This window comes from Streptopelia decaocto (assembly GCF_964273445.1).
Source record: "Streptopelia decaocto genome assembly, chromosome: Z".
In the NCBI taxonomy this organism is placed as follows: Eukaryota; Metazoa; Chordata; class Aves; order Columbiformes; family Columbidae; genus Streptopelia; species Streptopelia decaocto.
In genome coordinates this window covers 23231704-23249593 of record NC_138657.1, presented here as the reverse complement: position 1 = coordinate 23249593, position 17890 = coordinate 23231704, and the positions used below count along the sequence as shown (strand labels likewise).

The 17890-nt window shown below is 36.6% G+C and overlaps 1 protein-coding gene across 9 annotated transcripts in view; it reads left to right on the top strand.

Annotated features, from left to right (window-relative positions):
* The window catches only part of KDM4C (lysine demethylase 4C), a 260034-nt gene that overhangs the window by 35842 nt on the left and 206302 nt on the right, over positions 1–17890 (top strand). For all 9 annotated transcript variants that reach the window (XM_082075475.1, XM_082075473.1, XM_082075474.1 and 6 more), the window contains exon 6: positions 13223–13272. In XM_082075475.1, coding sequence (XP_081931601.1) covers positions 13223–13272 — 50 coding nt within the window. The remainder of the gene's footprint in view (positions 1–13222; positions 13273–17890) is intronic.

The following is a 17890-nucleotide window of genomic DNA, read 5'->3' as shown; positions in this document are numbered from 1 at the left end:
TATTTAAAGAAGAATTTGCTGCATGTTTTAAAATTTCAAGTAGAAGAGACATTTTCTTAAACTCTGAATCTTAGACATAATGGATAGGAAAATTTTTATTTAAGTATTTTGAAGAAGATAAGAGTTGATAATATGAGAAATGCTTTTCTAGTTTACAGGTATTTGTTCACGCTTCTGAATTAACACATTGACCTCTTTGTCTTTAGAAGAAATAGGGGCGGATACAACTTCCTTTTCTGGACCACATGTTGTTAAGAAATGCAACGCTAAAAAAAAAAAAAATTGACAGACAGTTAAAGATTTATTTGTTACATGTGTGCTTTTACTGGAGGATGCTGCAATATTTTATGCTGATGCTGTTCCTTTATCAGTAAGATGTGTCTTATGCTAATATGATGTTAGTGTAGTATTTTCTTAAAAAAACCAGAAGATGAATTGAACCTTAGGATACAGATAGTAAAGATCTTGTCTGCTCTTAAAAAATTTAAACTGAGTTGACAAGTGTTTTCTTAGTGAAACCAAATACCCTGGCATGTGCAGAGGCACTACCTTTGTTGCAGGGCAACAACGAAGTCTGGCAGATGCTCTCTAATAACCCTCACCCTCCCCACAAAGGAAAGGGGAAAAGGAAGAGACTTGTGGGTTGGAAAATTAAAACAGCTTTACTAATGAATAATCCTAGTGATAAGAGAAATAATGCACAATATACAAAAACCAATGTTGAATCTCTGAAGTAGCTGCAGTACCTGTAGCCAGTTGAGGGCCCCTGAGGAGCTGGTGTTGTGCCAGCGGCTGCAGGGCAGACACCAGTAAGTTCTGGAGTGGAGTTCGCAGTAGACAGAAATTGTATTCAGAAATGCAAGAACTGGAATAAGGCTCAGAATCACAGGTAGGGTCCTCTTCAGAAGCCAGCCATGAACAAAGAAAGCGAGATCCTTGTAAAGGCTCATTGGCGAGATCCTCATGTAAAGATGAGGGAACTAGGTCTCTTTAGTTTGGAGAAGAGGAGACTGAGGGGTGGCCTCATTCATGTTTACAAATATATAAAGGGTGAGTGTCATGAGGATGGAGCCAGGCTCTTCTTGGTGACAACCAATGATACAACAAGGGGTAACGGGTTCAAACTGAAACACAAGAGGTTTCACTTAAATTTGAGAAGAAACTTCTTCTCAGTGATGGTGACAGAGCATTGGAATAGACTGCCCAGGGGGGTTGTGGAGTCTCCTACTCTGGAGACATTCAAAACCCATCTGGACACGTTCCTGTGTAACCTCATCCAGGTGTTCCTGCTCCGGCGGATGGATTGGACTAGATGATCTTTTGTGGTCCCTTCCAATCCCTGACATTCTATGATTCTGTGATCCTGGTGATCCCTCAGCTGTAAACGGAGTATGATGTGTAGGGCACGGAATACCTCATTGGTCAGTTGGGGTCACCTGTCTGCCCCTCCCTGCTAGTATGATTGTTTTATGACCCCTCGCATGTAGAGCATAAGAGATCTAGCAGCAACCCTGCTGCCTGCTATAGGAATAAAATATAAACATGAGCCTTTCTGCATAGGATTCCTAGAGTTAGCTCAATAAAACTCTAAATATCAGGTGTAACCAGCTCTGGAGTGGACTCTGAAAAACATGCAGCTAACTTCAGAAAAATGCAGTTACTTAAAAGAACTTAGCTGAACAGAAAATTCACTAAGAGAATTGGTCCTGTCTTAACCAAAACCAGGACACATGTTTTTAAATTTTACTGGATATGCATGTAGTTCTTCAAGACAGCCACATAGGTTTTAGGAAGAATTGAAGAATATGTTACTAAGAAGCATGATGGGCAGTGTGTTTTTTTTCTTAATTGTAAGAAGACCACCACTTCTACCTTGGAGCCCTGATGAGAACTTCTAGGCAGCAGCTAAATCTGACTACTATAGCAGTCTGTGGAATTTGAAGCTTTCTCCATTATGTAGGCATAGATTAATTTCTTCTTATACTCTGTGCAATTTCACTTCCAAGATGTACACAAATAAGTTTATAGTTTTGTATTATTATAGAATCATGGAATAGTTTGGGTTGGAAGGGACCTTCAAAGGCCATCTAGTCCATCCCTCCTGCACTGAGCAGGGACATCTTCAACTAGATCAGGTTGCTCAGAGCCCCGTCCAGTCTGGCCTTGAATCTGTCCAGGGACGTGCCATCTACCAGCTCTCTGGGCAACCTGTTCCAGTGCTTCACCAACCTCATTGTAAAAAATTTCTTCTTCATGTCTAGCTTGAATCTCCCCTCTTTTAGTTTAAAACCATTACCCCTTGCCATATTGTAACAGGCCTGCTAAAAAGTCTGTCCCAATCTTTCTTACAGGTTTCTTGTAAGTATTAAAAGGCCGCAATAAGGTCTCCCCAGAACCTTTTCTCCAGGCTGAAGGATGTTGTGGGGGACCAAGTCAAAGTCTTTACAGAAGTCCAGATAGATGACAGCTGTAGCCCTTCTTTTGTCCACTGATGCAGTTACTCCATTTTAGAGGCCACTATGTTGGTCAGTCAGGCCTTGCTCCTGATGTAGCCATGCTGGCTGCCTTGCATCATCCCTCTGGCCTCCATGTCCCTTAGCACAGCTTCTAGGAGGATCTGTTCCATGATCTTCCCAGGCACAGATGTGAGGCTGACAGGTCGGTAGCTCCTGGGATTCTCCTTTCTACCCTTTTTAAAAATGGGTGCGATGTTTCCCTGTTTCCAGTCACCAGGGACTTCACCTGACTGCTGTGACTTCTCAAATATCATGGAGAGTGGCTTTGCACCCACAGCAGCCAGTTCTCTCAGTACTCTGAGATGTGTTTCATCATGTCCCATAGTTTTATATATGTTCACGTTCCTCAAGTGGTCACACACCTGATCTTCTCTTACAGTGGGAGGTACTCTGCTCCCCCAGTCCCCATCTTACGGTCTGTCTCCTGGAGAGGTGTCAGAAGAGAGTTTGCACATGAAGGCTGAGGCAAAGAAGTTGTTGAATACCTCAGCCTTCTTCTTGTCCATTGTCACCAGTTTACCAGTCTTGCTCATCGAGGGGGTACCCTTTCTTTGACCTGCCTTTTCTGGATGACACACCTGTAGAAACACTTCTTGTTTTTCTTTGCATCCCTTGCCAAGTTCAGCTCCAGCTGTACCTTGGCCTTCCTCACCCCATCTCTGCACAACCCCATCTCTGCAGTGTCCCTGAACTCTTCCCTTGCCCTTCAGTTTGACCAGCAGGTCTCAATTCAGCCATGCCAGCCACTTGCCGTCTTTACCTTATTTCTTACCCCTGGGGATCGAGAGCTCTTGTGCTCTATGCCAAGTGTCCTTAAAGATCTGCCAGCTCTGTTCTGCTCTCTTGTCCCTGAAGAGCTGGAATTTGGCTTTCCTAAATGCAGGGTCCTGACTTTACTCTTTGCCTGACCCACGTTGCTCAGGACTGTGAACTCCACACGTGCATTATCACTGCAGCCCAGGCCTCCAGTCTTGAGGTCAACAGCTCTCTTACACTGGTGACCATCAGGTCCAGAACTGCATCTCCCCCAGTAGGGCTGTCTATTACCTGGCTGAGATAGTTGTTCTCAGTGCCCTTCAGGAATCTCCTGGGTTGCCTACAGCTCACTGTGCTACTTTTCCAGCAGATGTTGGGGTGGTTGAAATCCCCCAGCAGGACAAGAGCCTGTGACCATGATGCCTCCTGTAGCTGGAGTAAGAAGGTTTCATCAATAGTCTCCCCTGGACTGAGTGGCCTGTAGTAGACACCAACCACAAGTTTTCCTTTGTTGCCTCAGTCTGTGATTCTTACCCATGAGCTTTCTACATACTCGTGGCTTTTCTTCAGAGACAGCTCTTCACACTCTATACCTCTGTTGATGTAGAGGGCAACGTGTCCACCCTTCCTTCCCTGCCTGTCCCTTCTGAACAGCCTGTGGCTGTCAGTTGCCTCTCTCCAGTCATGGGATCTGTTCCACCAAGTTTCTATAATGGCCACTAGGTCGCAACCTTCTGGCAGCATGGTGGCTTCCAGCTCATCCTGTATGTTGCCCATGCCTGTGAGTCACAGCTTCATCGCCACTCACACAGAAGATCAGTAATGGGTGTAGTCCAAGGGCTGCACCAGGCTAGGAGATTTCCCAGTGATGTATGTAACCTGGGCCCCAGGAAGGCAGCAGACGTCTGTAAGAGGAGCGTCTGTCCAGCATATTGGACCCTCTGTTCCCCTCAGAAGGAAGTCCTCTACAACTGTAACCTGTCTTTTCTTCCTCATTGAGGTGGTTGTTGTACAGGGGGGATATCAGTATTGATTCCTCCATTGACTGCCCCTTGTGAAACACAAGGCAGAGTGTGTCTGATAGCCATTTGCAAAATGAGGACTATGGCTGTTTGTGTGTTTATATATGTATTTATTTGTGTAATACATGTTTGCTTTATAGAGTATTTTTTGCTTGCAAAAAAGTGCTAATGAGAGGAAAAGGAATTAAAATCTCAGAAGCTCTGAAACAGAACAATGTGAGAGGAGAGAGGGATATGGTGAAGAAAGAGTTGCAGGAAAGGGGGTGGAGTCTATAACAATTATTTGCTATCAGGCAGAGTATTTACTTCACCTTTGCATTTTTTTCTGAGGTGAAAGAAGTCTTGAAGATGATACCTTATCTTATGTCACAGTTTCTTAGAAAAAAAGTCTTATTACCAGGAAGAACCACTGGTGTGATTGATGGTATAATTTATTAATTTAGCTTGTTCTTGATGTGTTTCATAACAGTCTCTGTGAACTACTTATTAGTATTAAAAATTTCTTCTCTTTGCCATTTGTTGTTAAATATTTTCTTGTATTGCAATTATTATTTCAGGGGTTTAGGCCCTGACTAAAGGAATTTGTATTTGTTTTGTGTAATAATTGGAGGAATTTTGTTGTGAAGATATTTATCTTCTCTTGGAAATTAATGTCTGGCATAAGACAGATTTTATTTAATAGTACAAATGGTATACTATTAGATGTATTTTAGATCCAGGGGTAAAATACGGATAATGCTTTCATTTACATTATAAGTTTATAAAGAAAAAATTAAGATATTTACATTTTGGAAAATAATTCAGGGTTAAATGAGTATCTGAAGGCAGGGTTACTCATTTTGCTGTTTACCTGATGCATGAAAAACAGTGGTGTTGATAGAATTTTTTAAAGTGTTAAGATGATGTAAACCTTCTTGAAGAATATTAATATTTAATACATAAAAGTATATATTAAGCAGGCCCAAAGGAATTATTTTCATTGCACTGTGGATATTTTAAATATAATAATAACTGAACCTTTTATTAAATTTCAGAGAAAATAACTAACAATATGTAGAGACTATATGTAATACTTTAGAAAGTAAATTTTAAAAATCGTGCTCATTTTGTTCACATTTTATATCTGATGGAGGAGGTCTGAATTCTTTTCTGCATAAAGAATTAGCGTTTTTACTTTCTCTTCAAAGGGGCACAGTATAAACAGGCAGTATAATACAAACATAACTTACTTACGAATTTTTGATGCTTTCTGTGTCATTCCTTCCTGTCTTCATTTCCTAGCTCTTCTGAACAGTCTGGAAATGACAAGGAACAATAATTATGTTAAAAAACCCTCCTGTTACTAATATATCATAAGTCACAACATGCCTTGCAGGGTCAATCACTCATAAAATAAAGAGAAATATATTCTACGGGGAAAGAAGATGGTTCATTCTTTGTGATAATGTCAAGAAAAAAAGATAAGATTTTTGGTGAGAGAATGCTCAGACAGCCAAAATTAGATGGATTGGGAGAGTGAGACTGGACCTGGCAGTTTATTTAGGTTGTAAGAGAACTAGGGTGAAATGGATCTATGGTGAAATTCAACATAATAAAGCTGGTGATTTAGGAGTTTAGTGGTTACAGGATGGTGAGAAATCTTATCTCCAGATTGCCTAAATTTTTTTGCCATGATAAGTTTACTGTTACTCTTGTTTGCCATGGCTAGAAGCTGTTTTTATGGATTTGCCAGTGTAGAATGTGTACCCATTTTTCTTCCTTGATGAAGTGGAAAAATGAGGAGATATAGTTAGTTGTTCAGCAGGGGTTGTGGAAGTCTTTAAAATACGATTTCATGTGAAAGTTTACACATTTTGAATTCCAGTAGCAGAGGAAATACTAATCAGTTATGAGCATGGTGGGATTAAAATGGGTGATGTTCTGATATTAGTATTAGGCAAAATTACAGACAAAAAAGGTGAAGAAGGTAGAGCATACTTAGAATTGTGCTAATATCCTATAATTTAAGAGCAAACATGTAAAGTGAATGGGTTAAAAGTGACTCAGCCAGGTCCTGACAGGGTCTTCTGTGATAGCATTAATGGGACTTCCAGTGTGAAAAGCAGCTCACACAAAGACTGGTCAAATTTTTTCAGAGTTCAACATGAGTGTAAGAGTATTGTTACCTTTGCACAGGTTATGCATTCCAGTTGCAGAACTGACATGTTTCCTAGCTATGTTCTATGTCTAGGAAAAATAACAGATATAGAAATTTATGGTGAAGTCCAGACTTCTCATGTGAGAAGAGAATGTTCCCCGTAAGGTGGGAGAACTTTACTGAGAAAGACATGAGAAGCAGAACAAAAGGAGAGATTCTGTTCTGCAAGATCTTTGGCTGTGAGACAGAATAAATTTAATTCTTTGTATTCTTGAAAAGACCCCACCCAAGAAACCAAATCTATGTAGTTATGTCCTTTGTTTAGAATATTAATAGATATTAGGACTGGTATAGTTTTCTTATGTCTCCCTTATTACTAACTTTGGATAATATGAATGTATGTATTGTAATAATATTGTTTATTTCACTGCTTCTGATGTATTTCCATATAGACTTTTCCCCCATATTGATACCTACATTGGGTTTGGGTGGTGAAGTGTCTGTGGAAGTTCTCCTTTGAAGAAGTTTCCTGCTCATTTAAATCTTACTTTTCTTCAAATCCCAAATGTCTAGCATTTCTGAAAATGTTATCTGTGGGATTTTTCCAACCATACGGGATACTTTCCTGACAACTGCTGAACTTTGAAGGATTGTGAGAATTCTTTTTAATATGGAACTTCAGTTTTTTATTCTTACCAGAATTAACAGTAGGGATTATTGTAAAAAGATTCTTTTGCAAAATATAAGAAGTCTATAAACAAAAGTAAGGGGAGAGGATTTTTTGCGGTTCTTACGGGCAAAGCATTAATTATGTGGGGGAAAAAAAAAAAGAGCTGTTTGTTACTTGTATATAGTTGGTGACTTATGAAGTTTTCTGTAAAAGTTATGCATTCTGATGTGTGGTCTGGGGCTGTAGTCTGTGGTATAGGGAGAGTATGGAGAAGACAGAGCTAAACTCTTATCAGTGATGCATTGACACAACAAAGGAAAGACAGCAGTAATCACAACTTGCAACAAGGGACACTTCAGTTTGGTAGAAGGAAAGAATAATTCAAAATTACATTGGTGGATTAGGGAGGGTGATGAGTCTTCATCTTTGGAAATTTTCAATGCCTGAGTATATGTTGCCATGTGCAAACTGATCTAACTTTGAAGTTAGCCATATGTTGATCAGGAAATAGGGCTAGATGACATTCAGGTTTCTTCCAGCCTAAAATTCTCTATCTTTCTGTGATACTGAATTTAAAGAAGGTGGTGCTCAAAGTTACTTTGATAATTAATGGCGTGACTTGAGACCCAATTCTGAATCAAGTTTTGCTTTTCTGCTGAATTTCAAACCTGTAGGTAAAGTTGCTTGCAATTCATTTGCAACCATTTCTGCTGCTGGTTCTTCCTAGTTTCTATCTACTTACATATTTTTAACCAACGTTTTTCTTATTCTGCATCCTGAGAAATAAAGCTCTTGCAAATACAGGGTTAGAGAAAATGAGGACTGTCTCTACCCCATTCATACAACGGGGGCATTGACAAAGCAACAGTGAAGTCTTGTAAGGTAGCTGGTAAACATCTTTCCACTCTCACTTTGAAGGTCAAGAAGCAGCTATGTTCTTCTCTTTGACAACAAGGTTTTGCACTGTGACAGTTAGTAGCAGTTTTGGGGTATTGGAATAAGTTATTAGTTTGTTTTGTATAAGCTATAGGAGTATGATATAGGTAACCATTTACTTTCTAACTCTGCGGTTTGTAAGCTAGAGAAGGAAGTTTTCAGAAGCTAATGACCAGTCTCCTGAACTACCTTGCCTGCTGATCTGTGGGTTTTGATGGTTTTAGTGATGGAAGGAACAGATTACTTTGTGTTTCACCTTTGTAGCTTCAGTAGAGCTACCCTAGTAATGATTCTATAGTACAAAATGTCACTTCTTTGGCTCTTATGTCTAGAGCCATGTTATTAATGTGACACAGATTCCTATAATCGCTTCCTGAGGCATAGACAGAAAGATCACTATAAAATTTAAGAAATCTGACTAAATTTTTATACCTCTATTGATTGTTACAATAAAGTTGTTTTAACTGTGTAGTTTTTTGTGTTCATTGATAACCTTACTGTGCAAGCTTATATCACTTTATGATTTTACATTCATTCATAGCTTTAATTTTGTTTTCATTTTATTAAAATTCTAACGTTATTAAATTTATCAATAACTTTAAATGCTTTGCAGGTCAAAAAAAGCATCTGTTGAAGTTTAACTTCATGAGCTGCTTTACCTTATCTGTCTTGTGGACAAATCAAATTGTACTCAGTGTCTTTCTTTTATTTTCATCCTGGACATTAGAGGAGTGCAAGGCAACTCAGCTGTGAAAGTCAGGATGTGACTGACAGTTCACAGAATTTTGTGCTGACCTGTAGAATATTGTACTGACACACGGGAAGTCTCTTTTACTAGCTAACTTGATCTATTTTTAATAACAAATACAGGTTTTGTTTTCTGTTCTTGGAAGCTAGGGACTTGTCATCACATAGTCGTAATTCTGGGATGCTCTTGCAGCCCGCGTTTTCCATCTTGGGAGTGATGTTAAGGCATGCTTGGAAAAAGAAAAACAATTTTGAGATCTTTCTATTAATTTATATATTAGTATCATTTAGTTCTACTGCTTTTCTTGCTGTGAAAGGAAAGTTCGCTTTCTGTGGATACAGACTAAAGTAAAAGCACATGACTCATTCTAGAGGGATACCCTTGTTTGTTATACAATGACAGCTATGCAATTCACAGAATATGTTGCAGGTATTTATGATTTTTGGCATTCTTTGCAGCTGATGAAGACATAAGGTCATTTTTTCTCTTTTTAACAGTTTCCCTGAGTGAGGACTTGGACTTAGTTTCCATTTTAAGTATGTTCTTAAACCAAGTTTTTAATGTTGGAACAGTCTTGGTGATAGAAACTTTTTCTAGAATTCGAAGGGATGCTGATGAGTGAAGAACACTTAATAATATAAGTGAGGGTGAAAACTTGCAAGTCTAAAGCAATGCTGCTTAAAACTGCATTAACTAGAATGTTGGATAAGGTTTTCTGATTTTTTAAAAATTTATTCAAACACTATGTAATGAAAAGTGGGTATTAGTCATGGCCAATATACAGTCATGTCTCTCTGTTTAATTAAAGGCAGAATAGAGAGAATCATAGGTACACGTTAAATCTGTGCAGTGGATTGAAGAGAAATGAAAGGCCTACTTCAGATCCAAATAAAAATTAGGATCACTGTTTTTATTTTTAGCTGTGATAGTAGATTACGTAAGATACTTTTAAAAATTACATGTAAAATATTGTTTCAGAAAACACAGTTGTAATACTTAGTGTTATGGTGCATTTAATTTTTCTAAAAAAATACTCTTAGTATCTTAAAAACAAGATAATACAGTTTTTTAACGTGAAGTTACAGAAAGTTAGAGAAGCTTCAATACTAAATTATTAAAGTTTGGATTAAATTAATATATTTAATATATATAAAATGTTAAAAGTAGAAATGATTCCTGATACATTATTGTCAATCAACATTCATAATTATTTGAAAACATTTTAATCCCATACAGTTGCATTTGTTTAATTTTAATAGCATTATTTAGGTGATTTACATGTACTGTGAAGTTATTGCAGAAATTCTGGTTGGTTTGTGAGCTGTTTTCTGGCTACTTGGAGATTTTTCTTGATAAAGTCCAGGAGAACCATTTCAGAGAGTGGAGCAAAAAAAGAAGTGATCATTTCTTCCCTGATATTACAGATATTTTACTCTTGAAAACGTGAAGTACTTATTGCGTTACTCTTGAAGAACTTTGTATCTCTGGGCTGAAAGTGCTTTGTTTCACTCCCATCTTTGTAAGAAGGCTTCGTGGCTTCTAATGTGAAATTTTTTGTCTCTCTCTCTCTCTTCATTTTAATTATTTTATTCCTAGCTATGTAGAAATTACAGCTGATCAATTTAATTATATTGTACTGCCTTGTTCTTTATTATTTTGCAGATTCTGAAGAAGATATTGTGAAGCAATGCTAGAATTGCTTAAATAATGTATGCATTTTTATAAAATTAAGAAGCAACTGCAGATCAGTAGGGTATCTGTTTTACGAAAACCTAGCTCAGCAAAGGGCCTTAAAGTAATGAACTGCGATACCATGCTTTACTCATATCAGTAAATACTCATACTGCTCATCCTAGAAGGCATTTCAGAATGCTGAATTAAGCTCTAAGCTTCTGCGTACTGTAGATGAGTGAAGCTAGGTGCTTCCTAATGGAGTTGCAGCAAGCGTGTTGAATTTGGGAACTGTCAGATGTACCCAGTAGTCAGGTCTAAAAAGAGGGGCATGTTTGAAATTTTTATGCATGCTAATGTCACAAATGGTCCAGGAGCATTATTACAAGTATGTAATCCCAAGCTATATACGATATATGATTTTACTACTACCTGAACTAAAATGGGCTTTTCCAACTTGAAATTGGAAACCTTGACTTTTTAACATTTCTAGTATGCAGATATGGGAAAGAAACAAAGAGGACTGAATAAAGAAATCAATTTAAAACCTAATTATTTAAAATTCAGCTACTGTAGTAACATTTTGTTTCTTGCATTTTAACCCAGAACCACGTTAATATAGTGATATTTCTGATCAAAATTGTTTTTGCAATTTTTTCCATGTTAATTTTTTTGTTGGATATCCAAGAGCTTTGACTAGTTTGTTTTTCGTGACCTACACTCATTATTGAAAGAATCAAATGGTTATACCTTATACTGTAATCAGGAAAGGGAAAGAACATTAAAGTGATGAAAAATACCATATTATTTGTCTTTGTAAAATGATTCTAGCAATGAACAGTGACACTTCAGCTTTTATCTGTCTTTTCAGAATTTTTAACAAGTTTGTCTTCCTGAACTAATAAAATGTAGTTAGCATCAACATTTCCCTTTTAATCTGTTCTTTCCTTTTTATCTATTTGTTTGTTTGTTATCCAAGAAACATGCTCTTTGTGACTTAGCGATTTAGCATTTAATGTCCATTACATTTACTTTTAAAGAGAGCTTGACTTAGTCTTAAAATATGAGAAGTCCAAACATTAGTGGCTGTTTGGTAATGTAGATAAAAGGAGGCTGGACACAAGATGATGAAAAATACATGTCTAAAAGCTTTTAACACTGCTGATGTTCTCATATGAGCTAACTATTAAGATGTAGAGTGAATACTTTTTCTCTGACTTACTGGTCTGAGTTTGGGAGGTTTTTTTTTTAATGTTCTGTACAGTAGACCAAGGATCCCATTCATGTCACTGTAGTTTGATTGGTATTCAGGGCAGGTGCACATCTATTAAAAAAGCTCAGTTTTCTGATAAATTGTGTTAGGAACCAACCATAAAGGGCCTAGACAGTGACTTTGGAGCTCCTCATGTCTGATACTACAAAGATGGTCTCCTTTCCTGGTCCCTTTCTCAGCTGTGAAAAAGAGCAATAAAGGATTGAGGAGTAGATGTTTTCACAGACCTCAAATGAAGACAATGATGAAAAACACCAAATTATATTGAATGAATTATTGCTTGGTCATTTTTGATTAGCTATATAAATAGCCATAGCCCAGTTGTATCATTTAATGTCTTGTCTTTCTGAGAGACTTATTGGGAGATCAGTCTCTTTTTGTTTGATACTGTTTGGAGTGGGTCGTCAGTAGGCATGGGCTTTACTACAGTTCAGCTTAGAGCACTGACGTCTGCAGTGGTGGGCCTTGCTTCTGTGCAGCAGTTTCAATTGTAGTAAAATTGTGTGGGTGCAAATGTGAGCTTGAGGTGATGGGATGTTTATTTCTTGTGCAAAATGGGGGCCCTAGGGTCCTTCACTTGTTTTTTTCTGAGTGAATTTTCAGAGGACATGAATGAAATGTGTTTTCACAGTGTAGTAAAAGAAAAAAGCTTTATGTTGACTTAGTTTGAAATGTGGATTTGGACTATGTTGTACAGCTGAATATGCATTTTCTCCTTTTCTGAACCATATTTTTTAACAGAGAATAATCAATCCAAAGTTATTGCAACATTGAACTGAAATGAAAGCCTATTATATCACATATTGAAGCAGTTAAAGTCAGTAACAAAGCCTAATTAATACATACAGTATATCTTTGAAGTACAGTAAATATGTAAATAACTGTTCAAAAAAGCAGAATAAAATTACAGCTTTTCAATAATCTTTGATGTACTAGCTGTAATAAACATTAAAAATAACATGAGGTTAATTCCAGCTCTTCTACATTGTTAACTGGCTTGTTGCAGATAGCACAGGAAATCTTAAATTATTTATTGCCTTGGCTAGAAGAAAAACAGTTTGTTTTAATGCTTATATTTTTTCTGTTGAACTCTTGTGAAGCACAGTAAAAATAAAGGAAATGAAGCCTGTGTAAGTTAGACTACTTATTTTATGTGTTTTTGTTTCATTTGGAAAATGAAAGTGTCTGTATGTTTTTTAATTGGAGTGGTGTAATCGTGATCAAATATTGTGAGTATGCATGCTTTTTAATAGTGAATGTAACATTTTTGAATTACGTGTCATAATATTTACACCAGAAATAAGCTAAAATGTTTTCTCAAAAAAACCCTGTCCGTATTATTTCCTCAGAAATGGGCATATTTTTCCTGTATATTTTTTCAGTCTTTCATCTTTTTGGCTTCTGTATTTTTAGATATTCATCACACATGAATCATGGCTTGTGCTATTACTATGTCTTTAAGCATTTCATCCTTTTCTTTATGTGAATTTTAGGTATGCCATTCCTCCGGAGCATGGGAAGCGGCTTGAAAGACTAGCTCAAGGTAATGTTTTCAGTATTTCCATATGTAAGATGTTTGAAGGACAAACCTCCAGCAAACTGGAAAACATTGTCCTTGACTTACCTACTGTGTTTTATTACTTAATGCTGTGTGACTTTTATCTGTCTGTGGTATGATTGCAAACAAGGAACACTTTTTAGTACTCTGAGGAATTCTTAAAAAACTTCTCTTTTTAGGACTTTATTTTGTAATGGTGTTTTTAGCTTGGTGAAGCTTATGAAAATGAGCCTTAGTATTTTATTGGTTTTGTTCATTAGATTTTCACTGCTAGTGTCTTCATTTTTATCAGTAACTTTTGAATCTTAACTACTTAGCCAAATTTGATACAAAGAAATATTGAAAAGAACTGAATCTCCAGAAGTTTCAGAGACCTGGTTATTACCTCTGGGACAGGGTAAGCAGACAAAATGTTCCAACACTAAATCTTATTTCATAGCAGCCTGCTGACCAGCCAGAGCATGTCCTGACATTTGCCCTCCTCCAGAGGTGCAAGGAACACCTGTTGAGAATCATAGAATCATCTGGGTTGGAAGAGACCCTCAGGATCACAGAGTCCAACCATAACCTGACTCTAGCACTAAACCCTAAAAAACTCATCTAAACACCTTTTAAACACCTCCAGGGATGGTGTTTAAACACCTCCAGGGATGCCCACTTCCTTGGGCAGCCTGTTGCAATGACTGACAACCCCTTCTGGGAAGAATTTTTTCAGCAAATGATATTGTTGTAAGGTTGACATCTAAGGGATAAAAATCACTAGTCTACAGGAAAATTCTCACACAGTAGTTTGTTTTATATTCAATAGCACTCTACCTCTCTTTGTTCCTAGATTTAGAGTGCAGATTCTGAACATGGGGATAATTAGGCATGTTTCTTGGCCTGGCAGCTGATGTTTTATAGTTTGCTGTTAACCATATTATATAAGGAATGCTACTGAAAGTTGATAATCAGATATTGTGTATCAGGATCAAATTCTGGAAATTTTTGTACTTTTCATATCAATTTTATGTGCATGACTGTTTTTCTGAGCTATTTTTAAACTATTGCTGAGAACAGTCAGATGGCGTGTATCACTGAACTGTGAAAGTAATCTCTAATTTTTCAATCTGAAGAAGTGTCAAATAAAGGAAAGAAGGTATGATAAAGACCTGTGATGACTGGCATGGAAAAGATGACTAAAGAGGGATTGTTCACTGAGTCTTCCACTACAGCTAGAGACTCTGAATGAAGAGTCTTAGCAGGTTCAGAACAAATGGATGGAGATGATTCCTTTCACAGCATGAACTCCTCACCATCTGTGGTGGATTCAGAAATTTTTCTTGGATTCATGGGGAGACTGGATGACACTGGCAAAGAAATCTGTTAGAGGAGCATAGAAACTTCATCTGGCTTTGGAAGTCTTGGAACAGCAACTTGTCAGTAATATGTTACTCAAGGGAAGCAAAGATTTCGTGCTGTATTTAAACACTTCTCTGCACATCCACTTTTGGCATTTGCTGGGAACAAAGTCTTCGGGTAGACAGACTTTTCATTTGATGTGATATGGCTGTTCTGGCTTTTATGCTAGATTTCAGATTGATTATAACTGTGCTGCATTTTAAAACTATTCAGGTTTAAAGGTACTGTAATAAGTGTTTAGCCAAACTTTTTTCCTTTTTTTTTTTTTTTTTTTTGAGAATGAGGCAAGAGAACGGCAGCTTCAGCAACGGTCATTTCACTCATTTCTAAAAATTAAGTGGGATTTTGTCATGTCATTGTTTGCTGCAGGCTAAAGAAAGCCTTCACATTTTTCTTTGGCATACCCTGATTTCCCTAGATACTGGAATAACCTATACCAGCTCAGGAAGTAGGGAACCCTTGGAGATACACACTTTGCTACATGGGAGCTTTTGAAGTCACTTCATGTAAACTTAAATAGTTGAAGAAAGTATTATGTTAGAAAACTGTAGCCTGGAGGTGCTCAGGCCTCTTATTGCTGATAGTGGTGGCCTAATACAGTAAGAGGAATGAGACATAGAACATGTGGAGAAGTGGAAATCTCCAAACTCACTGTTTGTCAGAAGCCAATAGGTTATCCTGGTGAAACACTGTCTTAATGCCTGAATGCCAGAGTTGTAATTGGACGATAGGCTACATGGGTCTTACGACTTCAGTTCTTAGATCCAGAACTGCTGGAAGAAGATAGAATAGAATGGGCTCTGGCTTGAGCTGCACTGGCACATGTGTATGTACTTTTCTACAGCTGAACCCAGTTCCTTGGGTTCCTATTATATCACATATTGAAGCAGTTAAAGTCAGTAACAAAGCCTAATTAATACATACAGTATATCTTAAGTATATCCTTACAGATCACTATAATTTAAAAAGTTGCCCAGGCACGTTATTGAGTCTTGATATGTGAACATCTGCATGGAAGTTGTCTACTACTGCTATTAGTAGTATTCTCATACAAGTTATAAAGATCTGTATGGCGAATGGAAAACTACCTTCCTTGATGAATCATGTATGATCAAAACTTAATTATTTGTATTTCAGAACTGTGTTTTGAACAGCAAATACCAAATAAAACCTAGAATCAGATACTGAACAGTGAACATAAAATTTCACGTAGTTGTTTATTCCATTGTATTCTGTGAATGAAACTGGATTTCTGTAGGGAAACTGCATATTCATACAGAGATTTTTATTGGAACAGTAAGGTAAGATAAGTGAGTTAGTTTCACAGACAACCATCTCTGACATTTCATAAATTTTCACTGTTTGACTTTAATGTCTCCTGCAATGTTTTTCTCTGAGTATGTTGTTTTCATATCTTTGGTCCAGCTAATAGCTTAGGTTGGAAGTCAGAAGATGATGCTGTAGTTCTTAACAGTAAAGATGGTGGACTTCATGCTCAATTTACTTGCTTTACTTACACATTCACTTTTTTTTAAATAATTTTTTTGGGAAAATACCTTTTCTGATTATTTATGTGCTGTGGAGGTTAAGGTGTCTGTCATCTTATACTTTGCAACTGCTGCCTGCTAAAATACAGTCTGAGTTATACAGTAAGGTATCTTAAGATGAAAATGTAAAGTAAGCCACATGGTTGCAGTTCACTTTTATAAACATTAGTGAAACATAGTGTAAATGAGAACTTCATACTTAATTAAATGTGTGTTAAAATATTTTTAATTATATTTTTGTTTGAGTGCAACATCTGAAGAAAAAAAAGGTATTTTATTCAAGAAGGTTAGCTCTGTTGACCAGATGCCCACCAAATTAATCAAATGCTCCTGAATAATTAAAGTAATAAAATAATGCATTAAATATGACAGCTTGTCTAAGTTGAGGCAATAGTTGATATATAAAATTAAAGGAAGGCTAGAATATTTTCCATTATCTTATCTGCACATCACAATTACCACACAGGCTTTCGTGCATGAATGCTTTCATTTTTGCTTTCCATTGAAATCTTGATTGACTGTGGCACCTACAAATATTTTGTCTGCATGACATTAGACTTGCATCTGATAAAGACAACAGTTTGATTTTTGCCCTTCAGCTGCTTTCTCATTTATGTAGGGTTTTTTCAATTTTATGTAGACATAAATGTAATAAAAATCTCAAGTGAGCTGTTAACTGCATTTTTTATACCTCTTACGTTGATCTGTAATACCATGGTATTCTTAAGCATTTTTTATTTCATAAAGTGAGTTGGAAAATGAAGGGAATAGAAGCAGAGTGGCAAATCAGAAATGACAGTTTGAAGGATTTTCAGGATCTTTTAATAGATCATTTAGTTGCAGAAACTGTTTTAGAGGGGAGATGACATCTATATGTGATGTTCAAGTATTTTAAAGAAGAAACTAAAGTAAAGTTTAATGCATAGGGTTGTTACAAATATTTTTGTATGGTATATAATATTAATTAATTCACTTCATGCGGAAGCCATCAACTGTTATGTATGAAAACAAGTATAAATAGTTGTTAAAATGAAACTTGATGTAGATCTTGTATAACTTCTAAGGGTCTTGAATCTGGAAACTTGAGCAGCTGAAGAATTGAACTTTGTCTCAATTGATAGTTATATGCATAAAGTTAGGAAAGCCTCATTTAAGAGATAATAAACTCAGAGCTGTAATGTATTCATTTGGACATAACAACACTTATATTTCACAGCACTTGCTTCTTGTGTGGCTTTGGTACTCTGTACTTTGTATAGCATACAAATTGCCATGCTCCTTTCGGGGACTGTTGGCATACAATCTTATCCTCCTAATTTTTTGTATTTGCAATACAGAAAGTTGAATCGGATTAGTTCAGATCACTGCAAATCAGTTTAAATAAATTATATTAAATTTGTATTTGTACTTACTAAAGTAAAATCTAAAAATAAAATGACTAGAAAACTCAGTCCTCCTTTCACCTTTGCCTGTATTCCAAGAGTACTGATAAGTGAATTATGATTATTATTTTGTCTGCTTCAAGTATTTTAAGTGAAGATCTAGATATATATAAGAAATACCGTACCTTTGAGCTTAATTACATTAACTTGGATTATTTTAAAGTTAAATTACATGAAAGATATTTGCAGTTTAGGGTGTTTTCTTTCTAATGT